The sequence below is a fragment of the Pseudophryne corroboree genome, chromosome 1 (assembly GCF_028390025.1).
Source record: "Pseudophryne corroboree isolate aPseCor3 chromosome 1, aPseCor3.hap2, whole genome shotgun sequence".
Lineage (NCBI taxonomy): Eukaryota > Metazoa > Chordata > Amphibia > Anura > Myobatrachidae > Pseudophryne > Pseudophryne corroboree.
Window position 1 is genome coordinate 156060252 of NC_086444.1, and position 24642 is coordinate 156084893.

The 24642-nt window shown below is 50.2% G+C and overlaps 1 protein-coding gene across 3 annotated transcripts in view; it reads right to left on the minus strand.

Moving 5' to 3' along the window:
- IQGAP2 (IQ motif containing GTPase activating protein 2) overlaps positions 1 to 24642 on the minus strand; it is a 563967-nt gene that overhangs the window by 175624 nt on the left and 363701 nt on the right. For all 3 annotated transcript variants that reach the window (XM_063963716.1, XM_063963722.1, XM_063963718.1), the window contains 3 exons: positions 9017 to 9177; positions 7254 to 7378; positions 5696 to 5859 (listed from right to left, as the gene is read on the minus strand). In XM_063963716.1, the coding sequence (XP_063819786.1) occupies positions 5696 to 5859; positions 7254 to 7378; positions 9017 to 9177 (450 nt within the window). The remainder of the gene's footprint in view (positions 1 to 5695; positions 5860 to 7253; positions 7379 to 9016; positions 9178 to 24642) is intronic.

A 24642-nucleotide genomic window follows, 5' to 3' on the forward strand; every position in this document is an offset into this window, starting at 1 on the left:
TGGAACCGGGACGGACTGACCAGGCTGGGCCTGGAGTATTGCTGGACCGGCTGGAACCGGGACGGACTGAGTCCTTTCTTCACGGGGCTGAACCAAGGCAGGAGCCCCCACTTCACGGGGCTGGGCTGAGGCAAGAGCCCCCACTTCACGGGGCTGGGCTGAGGCAAGAGCCCCCACTTCACGGGGCTGGGCTGAGGCAAGAGCCCCCACTTCACGGGGCTGGGCTGAGGCAAGAGCCCCCACTTCAAGGGGCTGGGCTGAGGCAAGAGCCCCCACTTCAAGGGGCTGGGCTGAGGCAAGAGCCCCCACTTCACGGGGCTGGGCTGAGGCAAGAGCCCTCTCTTCACGGGGCTGGGCTGCGCTCTGAAGGCTCTCTGGCTGGGCAGCGCTCTGAAGGCTCTCTGGCTGGGCAGCGCTCTGAAGGCTCTCTGGCTGGGCAGCGCTCTGAAGGCTCTCTGGCTGGGCAGCGCTCTGAAGGCTCTCTGGCTGGGCAGCGCTCTGAAGGCTCTCTGGCTGGGCAGCGCTCTGAAGGCTCTCTGGCTGGGCAGCGCTCTGAAGGCTCTCTGGCTGGGCAGCGCTCTGAAGGCTCTCTGGCTGGGCAGCGCTCTGAAGGCTCTCTGGCTGGGCAGCGCTCTGAAGGCTCTCTGGCTGGGCAGCGCTCTGTAGACCCTCTGGCTGGGCAGCGCTCTGTAGACCCTCTGGCTGGGCAGCACTCTGTAGACCCTCTGGCTGGGCAGCACTCTGTAGACCCTCTGGCTGGGCAGCACTCTGTAGACCCTCTGGCTGGGCAGCACTCTGTAGACCCTCTGGCTGGGCAGCACTCTGTAGACCCTCTGGCTGGGCAGCACTCTGTAGACCCTCTGGCTCTGGACCCTCGGATCCCCTTCCTGGGGCTGTACCCTCGGAACCCCCTCCTGGGGCTGGACCCTCTGAAGAACCCCCTCCTGGGGCTGTGCCCTCTGAAGAACCCCCTCCTGGGGCTGGACGCTCTGAACCCCTCACTGGGGCTGGACGCTCTGAACCCCTCACTGGGGCTGGACGCTCTGAACCCCTCACTGGGGCTGGACGCTCTGAAGAACCCCTTCTTGGGGCTGGACACTCTGAAGAACCCCTTCTTGGGGCTGGACACTCTGAAGACGCCCCCCCTGGGGCTGAAGACACGGACGCCCCCCCTGGGGCTGGACACTCTGAAGACGCCCCCCCTGGGGCTGAAGACACGGACGCCCCCCCTGGGGCTGGACACTCTGAAGACGCCCCTCCTGGGGCTAGACACTTTGAAGACGCCCCTCCTGGGGCTAGACACTCTGAAGACGCCCCTCCTGGGGCTAGACACTCTGAAGACGCCCCTCCTGGGGCTGGACACTCTGAAGACGCCCCTCCTGGGGCTGGACACTCTGAAGACGCCCCTCCTGGGGCTGGACACTCTGAAGACGCCCCTCCTGGGGCTGGACACTCTGAAGACGCCCCTCCTGGGGCTGGACACTCTGAAGACGCCCCTCCTGGGGCTGGACACTCTGAAGACGCCTCTCCTGGGGCTGGACACTCTGAAGACGCCCCTCCTGGGGCTGAAGACACGGACGCCCCCCCTGGGGCTGGACACTCTGACTCCTCTGTGACTCTAAATGGCTTGAATATTCTTCTCTGGACACCCAACTTGGGATAAGGTCTTTTAATCACCGGACCCCAGTCATAAATTTGAGTCTCTTTCCGAGTAGCCATCTTGATACCCCCGTCAGCAGTAGCAGGATCGGCTACTGTGGATGACTTGTAGACATGAGCACTGTGATACTGCGATTTGTCACCATTCCCTGGCTTGCGAAGAATGCAGTCTTTAACAAAATGACCGGAATTTCCACAGTAAAGACAGAGGTGTAGCTCCCTACGCCGCTGACGTTCAGCTTCAGAGAGCTTGGGCCGTGGATAGCTCTGATGAACAACTTTTCCTTGCACAGAGGAAGAGACTCTATTAACTGGTTGGGACAAAACAGGATCAACAACGTTGGTAGTATTCCTGAGGAAATCAGGCATTACAGAGAGAATACTAGGCAAAAGTTCTTGTAACTGTAATAACATCTGGTAGAATATCTGCAGTTGGTCAGGAGTCTTAGAGCAGAAGGTCAGAGAATCTCTGGAGAAAGAATTCCGCTGCAGACACTGTGCCAATTGATGCTGAGTCGACTCCAGACCTTCCAAGCGTCCTGCAATATTGCTTAGGAGGTCCTGCGTCAGACAAACACTTTCGGCCGGGTCCATGGGGCCAGTTCCTACTGTCATGACTAAGGTTTTTGTGAACCCGGTGCTAGCGAAGTCTGCGCGGGCGACTGGAGAACTACACGAATACCACCACTGACCTGGTTTTGGAAGTGTTGTGGACTCGGGGTCTCTTCCGGTGACTGGGAAGAGGAACCGCGGCAGAGATGGCCGAATCCAGGTTCTCCTCATGCAGGATGAGGTCGGCAGACAGGAAGCACGTGTGGGCGCTGAAGGTCTCCTGAAAGACAGAACTGGAAAGGCGCTGATGAATCAGTGAAGAATAACAGGTACAACTGTGCTAAAGGGCACGGGGTGCTTGGGGACACTGAGGTGCTTGGAGACACTGAGGTGCTTGGAGACACTGAGGTGCTTGGAGACACTGAGGTGCTTGGAGACACTGAGGTGCTTGGAGACACTGAGGTACTTGGAGACACTGAGGTACTTGGAGACACTGAGGTACTTGGAGACACTGAGGTACTTGGAGACACTGAGGTACTTGGAGACACTGAGGTACGTAGAGGCACTGAGGTGCGTAGAGGCACTGAGGTGCGTAGAGGCACTGAGGTGCGTAGAGGCACTGAGGTGCGTGAAGACACTGGGGTGCGTAGAGACACTGGAGTGCGTAGAGACACTGGGGTGCTGAGGCACGGAGGCACGGAGGTGCTGGAAGCACGGAGGTACTGAGGCACGGAGGTGCTGAGGCACGGAGGTGCTGAGGCACGGAGATGCTGAGGCACGGAGATGCTGGAAGCACGGAGGCACGGAGGTGCTGGAAGCACGGAGGCACGGAGGTGCTGGAAGCACGGAGGTACTGAGGCACGGAGGTGCTGAGGCACGGAGATGCTGAGGCACGGAGGTGCTGGAAGCACGGAGGCACGGAGGTGCTGGAAGCACGGAGATGCTGAGTCACGGAGGTGCTGGAAGCACGGAGGCACGGAGGTGCTGGAAGCACGGAGGTACTGAGGCACGGAGGCACGGAGGTCCTGAGGCACGGAGGTACTGAGGCACGGAGATGCTGAGGCACGGAGATGCTGAGTCACGGAGCTGCTGGAAGCACGGAGGCACGGAGGTGTTGGAAGCACGGAAGTACTGAGCTCTGGAGATCCCAACTACAACAGTAGTAAAACTGAAACACGACAGCTGTGGTTTTCAGTGGAGAACATGGAATTCAGTACTGTGCCTTTAAGACGAAACATTGCAGCTGTGCCTTTACATTGAGACTCAGGGAAATGGTGAAATCAAATGGCAACACACAAGTAACCATACAGGAACAAGGGAACAGAGTTTCCACAGGAACTTAGGTACAATGGTTACCTTAAGGGAGCTCAGCATAAAGACTCTCACAAGGCTGTATGTGACACGAGGAACTGGCCCAGATTCCTAACTCAGCCTCCTGATTTATACTTCCTGGTCCTTGATGATTGGTGGGCAGGATTAGGTGATGTCACTGTCATGTGACTACTCTAGCCAAGGCTGTGATGTAGAATGAGGCCTAGCAGGCCAAGAGAACACTGAAGCCTGGACTTCTGCAAAACACAGGATGCTTGCTTTTAGATTACTGAATTCAGCCTCACACAGGAGATCACCACAGGTGGAGCTGATTACCTCTCAGGCAGAGAACTCAGGAAACTCAGTGCTGACAAGCTGTTTAACTCCGTGAGTGAAAAGACACAGGATCCAGGACAGAAAGCAGGGGTAAGTCACCAAATATGAGAATTACAGTCAGGATTGTGACACAGTATATGTCTTATTTTTATATTGTTATTAGCGCTGTTCCATTGGATAAAGATTGGCTGGAATATTGTGGCTGAATTGTGTCACCAATTCAACATTTAGGAACTAGCGGCTTATAAGTTATATATTTAAAAAGATTCATATCTATTATAGTACTACATATTGGGGACTTTATATTCCCCCTTATAGCGCCAGCAGAACTTGTTGGTTCTCTTTGTATAAGGCAGAATAGATATGGCCCTGTACTGAGACAGAGCATCATAAAAACTCTGGCATCTTCTTCTCTACCCTGCAACCCAACTAGTATACCACTAAGGGGCGCTGTTCTATAGCAGTATCTACATAATTACTATCACCCCTGGGCTGATGCGGCAAATCAAACTCCTGTCCATGACTACAAAGGTGCAAGCAGTGTTTTCTACACAAAAGGACTTACCCCAACGTACAGTAAATGCTATTAGTAATTTATAATTTTGATACTACTCATAAGTCATATGTATCCTTATCTCAAACACCTGGGGCGAATATGTTTTCTTACAACATTAGGGATTATATTAATTTATGTCACTAATAACTCTCTCATTAAAGCGACTTTTGCAAGATAGGTTTTTACTGACTACACCATCTAATCACTATACATAATGGTATAGAGATACTGGTACAGATAATGGTATAGATATAATGGTAGGTACAGATGGGTGTAGTATGGTATGCCGGCGGCCGGGCTCCCGGCGACCAGCATACCGGCGCCGGGAGCCCGACCGCCGGCATACCGACAGTGTGGCGAGCGCAAATGTGCCCCTTGCGGGCTCGCCACGCTGCAGGCACGGTGGCACGCGACGCTATTTTATTCTCCCTCCAGGGGGGTCGTGGACCCCCACAAGGGAGAAAAAAGCGTCGGTATGCCGGCTGTCGGGATTCCAGCGCCGGTATACTGTGCGCCGGGATCCCGACAGTCGGCATACTGAAGACCACCCGGTACAGATGCAGCTGCTGGGTGTAAAACCTGCACCTGGGCTACAGTAGGACTGTCCAGCACTGACCAGCATGCAGTATGTGCCATTCACACAAAATAATGGCTGCAAATACTGTTACTAGGCAACATCTGCAGTCAACGCTCCATTAGACCCACCTACTATTGTATGAAAAGCTCACATTAATATATGATGATAGACAATAGTTCTTTATGTATTTTCCTCCATACTGTTTTGGGGTGTGGATCATCAAATCGACAGTATCTAGGTCGACAATGTTTAGGTCGACCACTATAGGTCGACAGCCACTAGGTCGAAAGGGATGGAAGGTCGACATGTGGTAGGTCGACAGGTCAAAAGGTCGGCGTGAGGTTTTTTTTTTGTCGTTTTCTCCGTAGAGCGACCAGGAACCCCAATTAGTGCACCGTTCTCACTCGCCATGCTTCGGGCAAGGTGCCTCGCTCTGCCACCGCTTCGCTCGGCACAGATTACCGTTCCAATCGTAGTCCACGTGGATCGTTAAGTATGAAAAAATTCAAAAAAAGAAACAAAATGTGAAAAACTCATGTCGACCTAGAAACCCTGTCGACCTATAGTGGTCGACCTAGACAGTGTCGACCTTCAGACCAGAACCCACGGTTTTGTTGGGTACGCATAAAACATGGTTTCTGCCAATAATGCTCTCCTTTGTGCTGCATGTCATCTTACTGTACGCCAGCATAAACTAACCATACCTTGCATTTCTGGACCTTGGCCTCTTGGAGGACATCATGGTAATGCCAATAGTTCTGTGGTAAAACTGCTTGAATTTTGGCACTTGGTGCCAAGAGAGCTTGTAAAGTCTTCTCAGGAACGCCTTGGTCAAGGGCTTCATTTATTACACCGATGGCAATAATTCCTAAAAGGCAAATTAGTGGAATACTAAACAAAACCGACATCTTTAACAAAATACAAACCAAACAATACTAACCACAATGCCATAGCGCTCTTATCAGATATTTAGGGGCGATTCTATGGTTCCTGCACTCCCAATCTCCCATCTAAGATGGCTGGCAACAGAAATACCGCCACCAGCGATTGTTCGCGCCTGAACAGAGCAACAACTGAATTTTCCCCAAAATGTTGCAAAACAATTCCTTTAGCAAGTTTTACATTAAATGTATTGGACATTGGAGAAAAATCCTTCTGTTCTTCCAAAGCTTTATCTTCTATACAGTAGTTCCCATAAATTCCTGAAATCACTGCTAAATTTATCTATCCATTCCTTTTTACTAAGCTCTAAAGTTACTACTATTCCATGCCAAACAATGATTTAGGGCAGTAATTTTCAACCTTTTTAAACTCGTGGCACACTAAACAAGATTTTTCAAATTGCCAAGGCACACCCTCAGTTTTTTTAATCAAATATCTGCCCCTCATATTTCCACACACCAGCCCCCCTTAGTAATTCCACACACCAGCTCCCCCCTTAGTAATTCCACACACCAGCTCCCCCCCTTAGTAATTCCACACACCTGCCCCCCCTTAGTAATTCCACACACCAGCTCCCCCCTTAGTAATTCCACACACCAGCTCCCCCCCCTTAGTAATTCCACACACCAGCTCCCCCCTTAGTAATTCCACACACCTGCCTCCCCTTAGTAATTCCACACACCAGCTCCCCCCTTAGTTATTCCACACACCAGCTCCCCCTCTCAGTAATTCCACACACCAGCTCCCCCTCTCAGTAATTCCACACACCAACTCCCCCCTTAGTAATTCCACACACCAGCTCCCCCCTTAGTAATTCCACACACCAGCCCCCCCTCTCAGTAATTCCACACACCTGCCCCCAGCACCCATAATAATTTGTCACGCTTTAATAACTAAATATCAGTGAGGAGTGCTGGGACCTCACCTTACCAGGCAGCACGGAGCAGCAGAGCACTGTGTGAGTGGACGGGCGACATGCGGTGCGTGACCTATGGCTTACCATGGGTCACGGGCCGGCTGTCGAAACGAAAATGCAGCGCTGGATGTGAACAGCCTCCCGGATGCTGCGGGGCTGTCTGGCGTGTGACGGTTGCATGTCTTGCTGGCTGGCGGCAGCGGGTATGTGCGGCGGGTTCGGGCGGTGGTGTCAGGTCTTGCTGGCTGGCGGCAGCGGGTATGTGCAGCGGGTGCGGGTGGCAGGCGGTGGTGTCAGGTCTTGCTGGCTGGCGGCAGAGGGTCTGTGCGGCGGTACACCTAGCAACTAGTCGCGGCACACTAGCACCAGTTGAAAAAGACTGATTTAGGGCATCAGACACTTACGTTCATTTTCCTCTTGGATGTCACTGTTGACTACATCAATGTAGTTCTGAATCTCCGTCCAGCTTAAATAGCTCTGACCATGAGCGGCAGCTTCCTTCTTACTGGATACCAATGTGCTAATATAACTGGAAATTATAAAAAATAATCTTTTACGTGGAATTCTAACATTCCCAAGGGGTGTACACTACGGTCATATTAGCCGCTGAAGGCCAAAGCACATTCATGAAAAATGTAATTCTAATTAATACAAGCCACTACTGTGCATACACTTATGACAGACAGGATAAACTGTACACACATCTGATGTCCCCAACTCCCCTGTTCCTCCCTTACTGACAAAACTCTTGTTGGGAAATGATGTTCTAATTAATTCTTTAATCAAATTCTTATGTATTCTAGAAATCTGTAATGTGTCAAGAAGCCTTCAGAGCTAAACGGCACATATTCCCCAATAGTGATGAACAACACAAATAATAGAACATGTGTCATCACCATGTTTACTGTAGGAATGAGGCCAGCAATGGTTACTGATGGTTTCCTGATCTTTCCGCATATATCTTACAGTACTCTAGATCTACCGGGGTGTTTGCTCTGCCTCACACTGCACCATGTCCAAACACATATCCTTCAAAGACACTAAGGGGTCTATTCATGAAGCAGTGAAAAGGGTGGAGAAGTGAGACAGTGGAGAAGTTGCATATGGCAACCAACCAGCATTGAAGTAACATTTAAAACGTGCATACTATGCAATTGTACAGAGCAGCTGATTGGTTGCCATGGGCCAACTTCTCCACAGGTTCACTTCTCTACTCTTTTCACTGCTTCATAAATAGACCCCTAAGGATGTGCAAGGCTTTATAGAAATAATTTACTGTCCTATGCAGTGGGGCATCTATAATGGGTGCAGGGTGTGAAAGTGAAGAACCAAGTCTACCATGGCATGCAGCCAGCTCATCCTGATTGTATTATGACTTTTAAATGTAACTATTCTGCAAATAATGAAAATGCATCATGTGGCAGTGGGGTAAATAACATTCTACAGTTGGCCCTACATTACACAGGCCTGATGTCAGGTATCCGGTCTCTAGGTCGACCACACTTAGGTTGACAATGTCTAGATCGACCACTATTGGTCGACAGTAAGTAGGTCGATATGGTTTCCAGGTCGACATGTTCTAGGTCGACATGACAGACGGTCGACATAACTTTTTCATGCTTTACGATCCACGTGGACTACAATTGTGAACGGTAACCTGTGCCGAGCGCAGCGAGCCATGCAAGGGGACACGGTGCACTAATTGAGGTTCCCTGACACTCTACGGAGAAAACGACACCAATTTTTTTTTTATAAAAACTCATGTCTTACGGTCATTACTTACTGTCGACTAATAGTGATCGACCTAGACACTGTCAACCTAAGTGTGGTCGACCCTATGATCCACACCCCTGTCACCAGGGCTTCCCTGGCATGGGAAAAGGAGGATTTAGCAGAGAAACCCAGATTATGCCTGCACAGGGAGTGTTGGTGATGCATTTTTATAAAGACATCTCCTAAATTGTAAATGACCTTTAAAAGAAAAATATCGGTCACACACGCTTGGTATTATTCATGCATAAAGCTATTAGAAATACCTGTTGAGTAGTCCGCATCTAACATATAATGATGCACTACAGTAGAGCGTAAGGAGGCTTGCCAGCAGTGGTCTGGGGACTTGTAGAGCTGCACTTATAGCATCTGCCCCACATCTATATATAATACTCACCGTTGCATGTTGTCCTCGTCAAGATTATTAAAACTTATGGATGGACTGGCCAGCTGTGTGCGGACAGAGTTTGTGTCATTCGTCTCCAGAGCTTGATTCAGCAGTGCCACAGCAGACAACATCTCCACAGCGATAAACAGCTCTTCCTGCGCCAAGTGGTTCTGTTGGCACAGTACAGGCATTTGTTACTATAGAGTATAGGAATCCATTTTATATTTAAAGTCACATAATCCATTCCCGTATTGTTAAGTATTACACTTACAAACCAGTGATTCAGCAAAGGTTATTCCATCAAATAAAGTAAAATTACTACACTGCTTTGTTTAATAAGTTAATTCACATCTATACATCAGAACATAAATAAATAATGGGGATGTATAGAGGTGAACGAACTTATTAAGGTGACTGCTGGGCTCTCGGTATAAATATTATTTAAGCAATGTGGTCACAGGCCCGTCCTGGGGGTGGCGAGTGCAGGTGTGCACCCCATTTCTGGGTATGGCGAGTGCGGTGGTTCCCTGTATATGTATATATGTGGTTCATTTTTAATTAACCTTTTCTGTGATCATATCTTTCTCATGCACCCCTTCTAAGCTCATTTACTTTTAGGGCCGTATTCAAAAGCTGTCGGAAGCTGCAGTCTTGTCGGAAAGACGGCAGCTTCCGACAGATTTCTGTCGGAAGGGGTTCCGACCTATTCAAAGAGGGCACTTTAAAACACATGTATCGGCGCCGATCCACATGCTTTTGTCGGAAACGTGGCTATATACGACAGGTTTTGGCCCCCTTTCCGACAATCTCAATCTGACTTTAAAAATAGTCGGATTGAGCAGGGCGTCCCCACGGACAGGCTCCTCACTCCGGGCAGCAGCAGCGCCTCCCCCCCGCCGCAGCTGTCAGCGCACAGGGGGGATAGGTGTCATCTGGGGTTTCCCCGGCAGGGAGCAGCAGCAGCGGTGATCGGGGTCAGCAGCAGCAGCAGCACAGAAATGTGGACGCCCAGCCGGCAGGGAGCAGCAGCAGCGGTGATCGGGGTCATCAGCAGCAGCACGGAGATGTGGACGTCCGGCCGGCGAAGAGCAGCAGCAGCGGTGATCGGGGTCAGCAGTAGCACGGAGATGTGGATGCCCGGCCGGCGGGAAGCAGCAGCAGCTGCAGTAGCGGGGATTGGGGTGAGCTGCAGAAACCAAATCCGACAGACTGATTTGGGAGCATATTTAATAGGTCATTGTCGGATCCTTTCCGACAATGCTTGTCAGAAAGGATCCAACACTTATTGAATATACACCATAACCTGTGTCAGCTGCTTCCCTAGTGGTAATCTGTAACCTGTGTAGGTGACTGACTCACCTACACAGAGCCATAAAAATGTTGGCAGGTGAGTTTTAAACCTGGAAGTACAATTTTTATTTGTCTCTGATGTGATAACAATGGCCTGGTTTTACAAGTCAAGGTGATAGAGTAGGACTTGCAGTGAGAAGGGGTCCCGTGAAGTTGGGCTGCAAGCTTAAATGCATTGTACAATCCATGAACTAAAACCTCATTATTTATTTATGTTTTGATGTATAGAGATGAATGAACTTATTAAGGTGAGTGCTGGGCTCTCGGTATAAATAAGAATTTACTTACCGATAATTCTATTTCTCGTAGTCCGTAGTGGATGCTGGGGACTCCGTAAGGACCATGGGGGATAGCGGCTCCGCAGGAGACTGGGCACAAAAGTAAAGCTTTAGAACTACCTGGTGTGCACTGGCTCCTCCCCCTATGACCCTCCTCCAAGCCTCAGTTAGGATACTGTGCCCGGACGAGCGTACACAATAAGGAAGGATTTAGAATCCCGGGTAAGACTCATACCAGCCACACCAAATAACTTGTGATCTAAACCCAGTTAACAGCATGATAACAGAGGAGCCTCTAGAAAAGATGGCTCACTACAGCAATAACCCGATTTTTTTGGTAACAATAACTATGTACCAGTATTGCAGACAATCCGCACTTGGGATGGGCGCCCAGCATCCACTACGGACTACGAGAAATAGAATTATCGGTAAGTAAATTCTTATTTTCTCTGACGTCCTAGTGGATGCTGGGGACTCCGTAAGGACCATGGGGATTATACCAAAGCTCCCAAACGGCCGGGAGAGTGCGGATGACTCTGCAGCACCAAATGAGAGAACTCCAGGTCCTCCTCAGCCAGGGTATCAAATTTGTAGAATTTTACAAACGTATTTGCTCCTGACCAAGTAGCTGCTCGGCAAAGTTGTAAAGCCGAGACCCCTCGGGCAGCCGCCCAAGATGAGCCCACCTTCCTTGTGGAATGGGCTTTTACAGATTTTGTCTGTGGCAGGCCTGCCACAGAATGTGCAAGCTGAATTGTACTACAAATCCAACGAGCAATAGTCTGCTTAGAAGCAGGAGCACCCAGCTTGTTGGGTGCATACAGAATAAACAACGAGTCAGATTTTCTGACTCCAGCCGTCCTGGAAACCTATATTTCCAGGGCCCTGACAACGTCTAGCAACTTGGAGTCCTCCAAGTCCCTAGTAGCCGCAGGCACCACAATAGGTTGATTCAGGTGAAACGCTGAAAACCACCTTAGGGAGAAACTGAGGACAAGTCCTCAATTCCGCCCTGTCCGAATGGAAAATCAGATGAGGGCTTTTACAGGATAAAGCCGCCAATTCTGACACGCACCTGGCCCAGGCCAGGGCCAACAGCATGACCACTTTCCATGTGAGATATTTTAACTCCACATATTTAAGTGGTTCAAACCAATGTGACTTTTGGAACCCAAAAACTACATTTAGATCCCAAGGTGCCACTGGAGGCACAAAAGGAGGCTGTATATACAGTACCCCTTTCACAAACGTCTGAACTTCAGGGACTGAAGCTAGTTCTTTTTGGAAGAAAATTGACAGGGCCGAAATTTGAACCTTAATGGACCCCCATTTCAGGCCCATAGACACTCCTGTTTGCAGGAAATGTAGGAATCGACCTAGTTGAAAATTCCTCCGTCGGGGCCTTACTGGCCTCGCACCACGCAACATATTTTCGCCAAATGCGGTGATAATGTTTTGCGGTTATATCTTTCCTGGCTTTGATCAGGATAGGAATGACTTCATCCGGAATGCCTTTCTCCTTCAGGATCCGGCGTTCAACCGCCATGCCGTCAAACGCAGTCGCGGTAAGTCTTGGAACAGACAGGGTCCTTGCTGGAGCATGTCCCTTCTTAGAGGTAGAGGCCACGGATCCTTCCGTGAGCATCTCTTGAAGTTCCGGTTACCAAGTCCTTCTTGGCCAATCCGGAGCCCGAATATAGTGCTTACTCCTCTCCATCTTATAATTCTCAGTACCTTGGGTATGAGAGGCAGAGGAGGGAACACATACACTGACTGGTACACCCACTGTGTTACCAGAGCGTCTACAGCTATTGCCGGAGGGTCCCTTGACCGGGCGCAATACTTGTCGAGTTTTATAAACATGTGGAAGACTTCTTGGTGAAGTCCCCACTTGCTGACAGTGCTATCACATGATTTTCCGCCCAGCGAAGAATCCTTGCAGCTTCTGCCATTGCCCTCCTGCTTCTTGTGTCACCCTGTCTGTTTACGTGGGTGACTGCCGTGATGTTGTCCGAATGGATCAACTCCGGGTGACCTTGAAGCAGAGGTCTTGCTGAGCTTAGAGCATTGTAAATGGCCCTTAGCTTCAGGATATTTATGTGAAGTGATGTCTCCAGGCTTGACCATAAGCTCTGGAAATTCCTTCCCTGTGTGACTGCTCCCCAGCCTCGCAGGCTGGCATCCGTGGTCACCAGGACCCAGTCCTGAATGTCGAATCTGCGGCCCTCTAGAAGATGAGCACTCTGCAACCACCACAGGAGAGACACCCTTGTGCTTGGTGACAGGGTTATCCGCTGATGCATCTGAAGATGCGACCCGGAACATTTGTCCAGCAGGTCCCACTGGAAAGTTCTTGCGTGGAATCTGCCGAATGGGATTGCTTCGTAGGAAGCCACCATTTTTCCCAGAACCCTTTCATTGATGTACTGAGACTTGGCTCGGTTATAGGAGGTTCCCGACTAGCTCGGATAACTCCCTGACTTTCTCCTCCGGGAGAAACACCTTTTTCTGGACTGTGTCCAGGATCATCCCTAGGAACAGACGACGAGTCGTCGGAATCAGCTACGATTTTGGAATATTGAGAATCCAATCGTGCTGCCGCAACACTACCTGAGATAGTGCTACACCGACCTCCAACTGTTCCCTGGATCTTACCCTTATCAGGGAATCGTCCAAGTAAGGGATAACTAAAATTCCCTTCCTTCGAAGGAGTATCATCATTTCGGCCATTACCTTGGTAAAGACCCGGGGTGCCGTGGACCATCCATACGGCAGCGTCTGAAACTGATAGTGACAGTTCTGTACCATAAACCTGAGGTACACTTGGTGAGAAGGGTAAATTGGGACATGAAGGTAAGCATCCTTGATGTCCCGAGACATCATGTAGTCCCCTTCTTCCAGGTTCGCAATCACTGCTCTGAGTGACTCAATCTTGAATTTGAACCTCCGTATGTAAGTGTTCAAGATTTTAGATTTAGAATCGGTCTCACCGAGCCGTCCGGCTTCGGTACCACAACAGTGTGGAATAATACCCCGTTCCCTGTTGCAGGAGGGGTACCTTAATTATCACCTGCTGGGAATACAGCTTGTGAATGGCTTCCAAAACTGCCTCCCTGTCAGAAGGAGACATCGGTAAAGCCGACTTTAGGAAACGGCGAGGGGGAGACGTCTCAAATTCCAATTTGTACCCCTGAGATATCACCTGAAGGATCCAGGGGTCTACTTGCGAGTGAGCCCACTGCGCGCTGAAATTCATTGAGACGGGCCCCCACGTGCCTGATTCTGCTTGTAAAGCCCCAGCGTCATACTGAGGGCTTGGCAGAGGCGGGAGAGGGCTTCTGTTCCTGGGAACTGGCTGATTTCTGCAGCCTTTTTCCTCTCCCTCTGTCACGGGGCAGAAATGAGGAACCTTTTGCCCGCTTGCCCACGAAAAGACTGCGCCTGATAATACGGCGTCTTCTTATGTTGAGAGGCGACCTGGGGTACAAACGTGGATTTCCTAGCTGTTGCCGTGGCCACCAGGTCTGAAAGACCGACCCCAAATAACTCCTCCCCTTAATAAGGCAATACTTCCAAATGCCGATTGGAATCCGCATCACCTGACCACTGTCGTGTCCATAACCCTCTACTGGCAGAAATGGACAACGCACTTAGACTTGATGCCAGTCGGCAAATATTCCGCTGTGCATCACGCATATATAGAAATGCATCTTTTAAATGCTCTATAGGCAATAATATACTGTCCCTATCTAGGGTATCAATATTTTCAGTCAGGGAATCCGACCACGCCAACCCAGCACTGCACATCCAGGCTGAGGCGATTGCTGGTCGCAGTATAACACCAGTATGTGTGTAAATACATTTTAGGATACCCTCCTGCTTTCTATCAGCAGGATCCTTAAGGGCGGCCATCTCAGGAGAGGGTAGAGCCCTTGTTCTTACAAGCGTGTGAGCGCTTTATCCACCCTAGGGGGTGTTTCCCAACGCACCCTAACCTCTGGCGGGAAAGGATATAATGCCAATAACATTTTAGAAATTATCAGTTGTTATCGGGGGAAACCCACGCATCATCACACACCTCATTTAATTTCTCAGATTCAGGAAAACTACAGGTAGTTTTTCCTCACCGAACATAATACCCCTTTTTGGTGGTACTCGTATTATCAGAAATGTGTAAAACATTTTTCATTGCCTCAATCATGTAACGTGTGGCCCTACTGGAAGTCACATTTGTCTCTTCACCGTCGACACTGGAGTCAGTATCCGTGTCGGCGTCTATATCTGCCATCTGAGGTAACGGGCGCTTTAGAGCCCGACGGCCTATGAGACGTCTGGACAGGCACAAGCTGAGTAGCCGGCTGTCTCATGTCAACCACTGTCTCTTATACAGAGCTGACACTGTCACGGAATTCCTTCCAACAGTTCATCCACTCAGGTGTCGACCCCCTAGGGGTTACATCACTATTACAGGCAATCTGCTCCGTCTCCACATCATTTTTCTCCTCATACATGTCGACACAAACGTACCGACACACAGCACACACACAGGGAATGCTCTGATAGAGGACAGGACCCCACTAGCCCTTTGGGGAGACAGAGGGAGAGTTTGCCAGCACACACCAGAGCGCTATATATATACAGGGATAACCTTATATAAGTGTTTTTCCCCTTATAGCTGCTGTATTTTTAATACTGCGCGTAATTAGTGCCCCCCTCTCTTTTTTAACCCTTTCTGCAGTGTAGTGACTGCAGGGGAGAGCCAGGGAGCTTCCCTCCAACGGAGCTGTGAGGGGAAATGGCGCCAGTGTGCTGAGGAGATAGGCTCCGCCCCCTTCTCGGCGGCCTTATCTCCCGTTTTTCTGTGTATTCTGGCAGGGGTTAAATTCATCCATATAGCCCAGGAGCTATATGTGATGCATTTTTTGCCATCCAAGGTGTTTTTATTGCGTCTCAGGGCGCCCCCCCCCAGCGCCCTGCACCCTCAGTGACCGGAGTGTGAAGTGTGCTGAGAGCAATGGCGCACAGCTGCAGTGCTGTGGGCTACCTTGTTGAAGACAGGACGTCTTCTGCCGCCGATTTTCCGGACCTCTTCTGTCTTCTGGCTCTGTAAGGGGGCCGGCGGCGCGGCTCTGGGACCTATCCATGGCTGGGCCTGTGATCGGTCCCTCTGGAACTAATGTCCAGTAGCCTAAGAAGCCCAATCCACTCTGCACGCAGGTGAGTTCGCTTCTTCTCCCCTTAGTCCCTCGATGCAGTGAGCCTGTTGCCAGCAGGTCTCACTGAACATAAAAAACCTAAAACTAAACTTTTCACTAAGCAGCTCAGGAGAGCCACCTAGTGTGCACCCTTCTCGTTCGGGCACAAAAATCTAACTGAGGCTTGGAGGAGGGTCATAGGGGGAGGAGCCAGTGCACACCAGGTAGTTCTAAAGCTTTACTTTTGTGCCCAGTCTCCTGCGGAGCCGCTATCCCCCATGGTCCTTACGGAGTCCCCAGCATCCACTAGGACGTCAGAGAAATATTACTTAAGCAATGTGGTCACAGGCCATTGCACCCCCCGGCCTGGGGGTGGTGAGTGCAGGTGTGCACCCCATTTCTGGGTATGGCGAGTGCGGTGGTTCCCTGTATACAGTATGTATATATGTCCTGACAATTTACTGTGTTCTCACAAACCATCTATAGTTCCAAAAAGATAGTGGATGGGGGAAATGCCACCAAATTCACAGTGACCTGTCCTACTATATGGAGTGCCTAACAAAAGCGCAGTCTGTCACATGATTGTCATAATTTTATTTCACTTTTCACTGACCAAGACCAAGTAGACTTAATGCCCAGTGCTTTGGTATATAATGGCAGTAAATAAAAGAGAATATAGAATGTAAACTCTCATGAGCAGGGTCCTCTGCCCTCATGTGCTTTCACCTCCCTCACCTCTGCCCTCATGTGCTTTCCCCTCCCTCACCTCTGCCATCATCTCCTCCCCACTGTTCACAACAGCATCAGACCTTTGGGTTCAGCAGCCGGCTATTTCTGTAGGTGTTATGACTGCATATGCAACAATGCTTATATGGCTTGTATTCAATATTCTGCAGTACTTAAGTGCTTTGTGAGGTGCTGCTCAACCCGCGTGTCATGTAAAAATAAGATTTTACTCACCGGTAAATCTATTTCTCGTAGTCCGTAGTGGATGCTGGGTACTCCGTAAGGACCATGGGGAATAGACGGGCTCCGCAGGCGACTGGGCACTCTTTAAAGAAAGATTAGGTACTACATCTGGTGTGCACTGGCTCCTCCCTCTATGCCCCTCCTCCAGACCTCAGTTAAGGAAACTGTGCCCGGAAGAGCTGACATTACTAGGAAAGGATTTGGAATCCAGGGTAAGACTCATACCAGCCACACCAATCACACTGTACAACTTGTGATAACTGTACCCAGTTAACAGTATGAACAACAACTGAGCCTCATTTAACAGATGGCTCATAACAAAACCCTATAGTTAAGCAATAACTATATACATGTATTGCAGAAAGTCCGCACTTGGGACGGGCTCCCAGCATCCACTACGGACTACGAGAAATAGATTTACCGGTGAGTAAAATCTTATTTTCTCTGACGTCCTAGTGGATGCTGGGTACTCCGTAAGGACCATGGGGATTATACCAAAGCTCCCAAACGGGCGGGAGAGTGCGGATGACTCTGCAGCACCGAATGAGCAAACTCAAGGTCCTCCACAGCCAGGGTATCAAACTTGTAGAATTTTGCAAACGCGTTTGATCCCGTCCAGGTAGCAGCTCGGCAAAGTTGTAAAGCCGAGACCCCTCGGGCAGCCGCCCAAGAAGAGCCCACCTTCCTCGTGGAATGGGCTTTTACTGATTTAGGATGCGGCAGTCCAGCCGCAGAAAGAGCCTGCTGAATCGTGCTACAGATCCAGCGAGCAATAGTCTGCTTAGAAGCAGGAGCACCCAGCTTGTTGGGTGCATGCAGGATAAACAGCGAGTCCGTTTTTCTGACCCTAGCCGTCCTGAAAACATAGATTTTCAGGGCCCGGACTACGTCCAGCAACTTGGAATCCTCCAAGTCCCGAGTAGCCGCAGGCACCACAATAGGTTGGTTCAAATGAAACGCTGATACCACCTTAGGGAGAAATTGGGGACGAGTCCTCAATTCTGCCCTGTCCATATGGAAGATCAGACTCCGTAAGGACCATGGGGATTATACCAAAGCTCCCAAACGGGCGGGAGAGTGCGGATGACTCTGCAGCACCGAATGAGCAAACTCAAGGTCCTCCACAGCCAGGGTATCAAACTTGTAGAATTTTGCAAACGCGTTTGATCCCGTCCAGGTAGCAGCTCGGCAAAGTTGTAAAGCCGAGACCCCTCGGGCAGCCGCCCAAGAAGAGCCCACCTTCCTCGTGGAATGGGCTTTTACTGATTTAGGATGCGGCAGTCCAGCCGCAGAAAGAGCCTGCTGAATCGTGCTACAGATCCAGCGAGCAATAGTCTGCTTAGAAGCAGGAGCACCCAGCTTGTTGGGTGCATGCAGGATAAACAGCGAGTCCGTTTTTCTGACACTAGCCGTCCTGAAAACATAGATTTTCAGGGCCCGGACTACGTCCAGCAACTTGGAATCCTCCAAGTCCCGAGTAGCCGCAGGCACCACAATAGGTTGGTTCAAATGAAACGCTGATACCACCTTAGGGAGAAATTGGGGACGAGTCCTCAATTCTGCCCTGTCCATATGGAAGATCAGATAGGGGCTTTTACATGACAAAGCCGCCAATTCTGACACACGCCTAGCCGAAGCTAAGGCCAATAGCATGACCACTTTCCACGTGAGATATTTTAGCTCCACGGTCTGAAGTGGCTCAAACCAATGTGATTTTAGGAAATCCAACACAACGTTGAGATCCCAAGGTGCCACTGGAGGTACAATAGGCGGCTGAATATGCAGCACTCCCTTGACAAACGTCTGAACTTCAGGCAGTAAAGCCAGTTCTTTTTGAAAGAAAATAGACAGGGCCGAAATCTGGACTTTTATGGATCCCAATTTTAGGCCCATAGTCACTCCTGACTGTAGGAAGTGCAGAAATCGACCCAGCTGAAATTCCTCTGTTGGGGCCTTCATAGCCTCACACCAAGCAACATATTTTCGCCATATGCGGTGATAATGTTTTGCTGTCACATCCTTCCTAGCTTTTATCAGCGTAGGAATGACTTCAACCGGAATGCCCTTTTCCATCAGGATCCGGCGTTCAACCGCCATGCCGTCAAACGCAGCCGCGGTAAGTCTTGGAACAGACAGGGCCCCTGCTGCAGCAGGTCCTGTCGGAGCGGCAGAGGCCAAGGGTCCTCTGAGATCATTTCTTGTAGTTCCGGGTACCAAGTTCTTCTTGGCCAATCCGGAACGATGAGTATAGTTCTTACTCCTCTCTTTCTTATTATCCTCAGTACCTTTGGTATGAGAGGAAGAGGAGGGAACACATAAACCGACTGGTACACCCACGGTGTCACTAGAGCGTCCACAGCTATCGCCTGAGGGTCCCTTGACCTGGCGCAATATCTTTTTAGCTTTTTGTTGAGGCGGGACGCCATCATGTCCACCTGTGGCCTTTCCCAACGATTTACAATCAGCGTGAAGACTTCTGGATGAAGTCCCCACTCTCCCGGGTGGAGGTCGTGCCTGCTGAGGAAGTCTGCTTCCCAGTTGTCCACTCCCGGAATAAACACTGCTGACAGTGCTATCACGTGATTCTCCGCCCATCGGAGAATCCTTGTGGCTTCTGCCATTGCCATCATGCTTCTTGTGCCGCCCTGTCGGTTTACATGGGCGACCGCCGTGATGTTGTCTGACAGAATCAGCACCGGCTGGTTTTGAAGCAGGGGTTTTGCTTGACTTAGGGCATTGTAAATGGCCCTTAGTTCCAGAATATTTATGTGTAGGAAGTCTCCTGACTCGACCATAGTCCTTGGAAGTTTATTCCCTGAGTGACTGCCCCCCAACCTCTGAGGCTTGCATCCGTGGTCACCAGGACCCAGTCCTGTATGCCGAATCTGCGGCCCTCGAGAAGATGAGCACTCTGCAGCCACCACAGCAGAGACACCCTGGCCCTCGGGGACATGGTGATCAGCCGATGCATCTGAAGATGCGATCCGGACCACTTGCCTAACAGATCCCACTGAAAGATCCTTGCATGGAACCTGCCGAAGGGAATTGCTTCGTAAGAAGCTACCATCTTTCCCAGGACTCGCGTGTAGTGATGCACCGACACCTGTTTTGGTTTTAGGAGGTCTCTGACCAGAGATGACAACTCCTTGGCCTTCTCCTCCGGGAGAAACACCTTCTTCTGTTCTGTGTCCAGAATCATACCCAAGAACAGCAGACGAGTCGTAGGAAGCAGCTGCGACTTTGGGATATTCAGAATCCAGCCGTGCTGTTGTAGCACTTCCTGAGATAGTGCTACTCCGACCAACAACTGCTCCATGGACCTCGCCTTTATAAGGAGATTGTCCAGGTACGAGATAATTATAACTCCCTTCTTTCGAAGGAGTATCATCATTTCGGCCATTACCTTGGTAAATACCCTCTGTGCCGTGGACAGACCAAACGGCAACGTCTGGAATTGGTAATGGCAGTCCTGTACCACAAATCAGAGGTACTTCTGGTGAGGTGGGTAAATGGGGACATGTAGGTAAGCATCCTTGATGTCCAGTGATACCATATAATCCCCCTCTTCCAGGCTTGCAATAACCGCCCTGAGCGATTCCATTTTGAACTTGAACTTCCTTATATAAAAGTGTTCAAGGATTTCAAATTTAGAATGGGTCTCACCGAACCGTCTGGTTTCGGTACCACAAACATTGTGGAATAGTAACCCTGTCCCTGTTGAAGGAGGGGAACTTTGATCATCACCTGCTGGAGGTACAGCTTGTGAATTGCCGCCAGTACTACCTCCCTGTCCTTGGGAGTAGCTGGCAAGGCTGATTTGAGGTAACGGCGAGGGGGAGACGTCTCGAACTCCAGCTTGTATCCCTGAGATACCACTTGTAGAATCCAGAGATCCACCTGTGAGCGAACCCACTGGTCGCTGAAGTTCCGGAGACGGGCCCCCACCGCACCTGGCTCCACCTGTGGAGCCCCAGCGTCATGCGGTGGACTTGGTGGAAGCAGGGGAGGATTTTTGTTCCTGGGAACTGGCTGTCTGGTGCAGCTTTTTCCCTCTACCCCTGCCTCTGGGCAGAAAGGACGCGCCTCTGACCCGCTTGCCTTTCTGAGGCCGAAAGGACTGTACTTGATAATACGGTGCTTTCTTAGGCTGTGAGGGAACCTGAGGTAAAAAAGTCGACTTCCCAGCTGTTGCTGTGGATACGAGGTCCGAGAGACAGTCCCCAAACAATTCCTCACCCTTATAAGGCAAAACCTCCATGTGCCTTTTAGAATCAGCATCACCTGTCCACTGCCGAGTCCATAATACTCTCCTGGCAGAAATGGACATTGCATTAATTCTAGATGCCAGCCGGCAAATGTCCCTCTGTGCATCCCTCATATATAAGACTACGTCTTTAATATGCTCTATGGTTAGCAAAATAGTGTCCCTGTCAAGGGAATCAATGTTATTAGACAGGGAATCAGACCATGCTGCTGCAGCACTACACATCCATGCTGAAGCAATAGCAGGTCTCAGTATAGTACCTGAGTGTGTATACACAGACTTCAGGATAGCCTCCTGCTTTCTATCTGCAGGCTCCTTTAAGGCGGCCGTATCCTGAGACGGCAGTGCCACCTTTTTTGATAAGCGTGTGAGCGCCTTGTCCACCATAGGGGATGTCTCCCAGAGTAACCTATCCGTTGGCGGGAAAGGGTACGCCATTAGTAACCGCTTAGAAATCACTAGTTTCTTATCTGGGGAACCCCACGCTTCTTCACACAATTCATTTAACTCATCAGATAGGGGAAAAGTCACTGGCTGCTTTTTCTCCCCAAACATAATACCCTTTTTTGTGGTAACCGGGTTAATGTCAGAAATGTGCAACACATTTTTCATTGCCGTAATCATGCATCGGATGGCCCTTGTGGATTGTACATTTGTCTCATCCTCGTCGACACTGGAGTCAGACTCCGTGTCGACATCTGTGTCTGCCATCTGAGGTAGCGGGCGTTTTTGAGCCCCTGATGGCCTCTGAGATGCCTGGGCAGGCGCGGGCTGAGATGCCGGCTGTCCCAAAGCTGCGTCATCGAACCTTTTATGCAAGGAGTTGACACTGTCGGTTAATACCTTCCACATATCCATCCACTCTGGTGTCGGTCCCGCAGGGGGCGACATCACACTTATCGGCACCTGCTCCGCCTCCACGTAAGCGTCCTCATCAAACATGTCGACACAGCCGTACCGACACACCGCACACACACACAGGGAATGCTCTGACTGAGGACAGGACCCCACAAAGTCCTTTGGGGAGACAGAGAGAGTATGCCAGCACACACCAGAGCGCTATATAACAGATGGATTTACACTATACACAAAGTGAATTTTCCCCCAATAGCTGCTTATATCACAATTTGCGCCTAAATGTATGTGCCCCCCCTCTCTTTTTTACACTTTCCGTAGTGTATACTGCAGGGGAGAGCCTGGGGAGCGTCCTTACAGCGGAGCTGTGAAGAGAAAATGGCGCTGGCTGTGCTGAGGAAGATAGCCCCGCCCCTTCAGCGGCGGGCTTCTCCCGCTTTTTTAATAATAATTATGGCGGGGGATTAGGCACATATACAGTTTAGAACTGTATTATGTGCATTTTGCCACTTAAAGTATACTAATTGCAGCCCAGGGCGCCCCCCCCAGCGCGCCCCCCCCCCCCCCCCCCAGCACCCACCAGTGACCGGAGCGTGTGGTGTGCTGTGGGAGCAATGGCGCACAGCTGCAGTGCTGTGCGCTACCTTGTTGAAGACCGGAGTCTTCAGCCGCCGATTTTCTCCGGAATCTTCTGTCTCTGCAAGGGGGACGGCGGCGCGGCTCCGGGAACGGACGATCGAGGTCGGGCCCTGTGTTCGATCCCTCTGGAGCTAATGGTGCCCAGTAGTCTTAGAAGCACAAGCTAGCTGCAAGCAGGTAGGTTTGCTTCTCTCCCCTAAGTCCCACGTAGCAGTGAGTCTGTTGCCAGCAGATCTCACTGAAAAAAAAAACCTAACAAATACTTTCTTTTTAGTGAACTCAGGAGAGCCCACTAAGTGCATCCAGCTCTGGCCGGGCACATATTCTAACTGAGGTCTGGAGGAGGGGCATAGAGGGAGGAGCCAGTGCACACCAGATGTAGTACCTAATCTTTCTTTAAAGAGTGCCCAGTCTCCTGCGGAGCCCGTCTATTCCCCATGGTTCTTACGGAGTACCCAGCATCCACTAGGACGTCAGAGAAATAAGATTTTAAACCTACCGGTAAATCTTTTTCTCGTAGTCCGTAGAGGATGCTGGGGACTCCGTAAGGACCATGGGGATAGACGGGCTCCGCAGGAGACATGGGTACTTTAAGAAAGACTTTAGGTATGGGTGTGCACTGGCTCCTCCCTCTATGCCCCTCCTCCAGACCTCAGTTAGAGAAACTGTGCCCAGAGGAGACGGACAGTACGAGGAAAGGATTTTTGTTAAACCAAGGGCATGATTCATACCAGCCCACACCATTCACACCGTATAACTTGTGATAAACTAACCAGTTAACAATATGAAAAAACAACATAGCATCAGTTGGAGACCGATGAAAACAATAACATAACCCTTATGTAAGCAAAACTATATACAAGTCTTACAGAAGTAGTCCGCACTTGGGACGGGCGCCCAGCATCCTCTACGGACTACGAGAAAAAGATTTACCGGTAGGTTTAAAATCTTATTTTCTCTTACGTCCTAGAGGATGCTGGGGACTCCGTAAGGACCATGGGGATTATACCAAAGCTCCCAAACGGGCGGGAGAGTGCGGATGACTCTGCAGCACCGATTGAGCAAACAGGAGGTCCTCCTCAGCCAGGGTATCAAACTTATAGAACTTTGCAAAGGTGTTTGAACCCGACCAAGTAGCAGCTCGGCACAGCTGTAGTGCCGAGACCCCTCGGGCAGCCGCCCAAGACGAGCCCACCGTTTTAGTGGAATGGGCCTTGACCGATTTTGGTAACGGCAATCCAGCCGTCGCATGCGCCTGCTGAATCGTGTTACAGATCCAGCGAGCAATAGTCTGCTTTGAAGCAGGAGCGCCAACCTTGTTGGCTGCATACAGGACAAACAGTGCTTCTGTTTTTCTGACTCTAGCCGTTCTGGCCACGTAAATTTTCAAAGCCCTGACCACATCAAGGGACTCGGAATCCTCCAAGTCTCGTGTAGCCACAGGCACCACAATAGGTTGGTTCATATGAAAAGATGACACCACCTTAGGCAAAAATTGAGGACGGGTCCGCAATTCCTCTCTATCCATATGGAAAACTAGATAGGGGCTTTTATGAGACAAAGCCGCCAATTCCGACACTCGCCTAGCCGAAGCCAAGGCTAACAACATGACCACCTTCCAAGTGAGATATTTTAACTCCACCGTTTTAAGTGGTTCAAACCAGTGCGACTTAAGGAAACTCAACACCACGTTAAGGTCCCAAGGCGCCACCGGAGGTACAAAAGGAGGCTGAATATGCAGCACTCCCTTCACAAAAGTCTGTACTTCTGGGAGAGAAGCCAATTCTTTTTGAAAGAAAATGGATAAGGCCAAAATCTGAACCTTAATGGAGCCTAATTTTAGGCCCAAATTCACTCCAGTTTGTAGGAAGTGAAGGAAACGGCCCAGATGGAATTCTTCCGTAGAAGTATTCCTGGCCTCACACCAAGAAACATATTTTCGCCATATACGGTGATAATGTTTAGCTGTCACGTCCTTCCTAGCCTTTATCAGAGTAGGAATGACCTCATCCGGAATGCCCTTTTCCGCTAGGATACGGCGTTCAACCGCCATGCCGTCAAACGCAGCCGCGGTAAGTCTTGGAA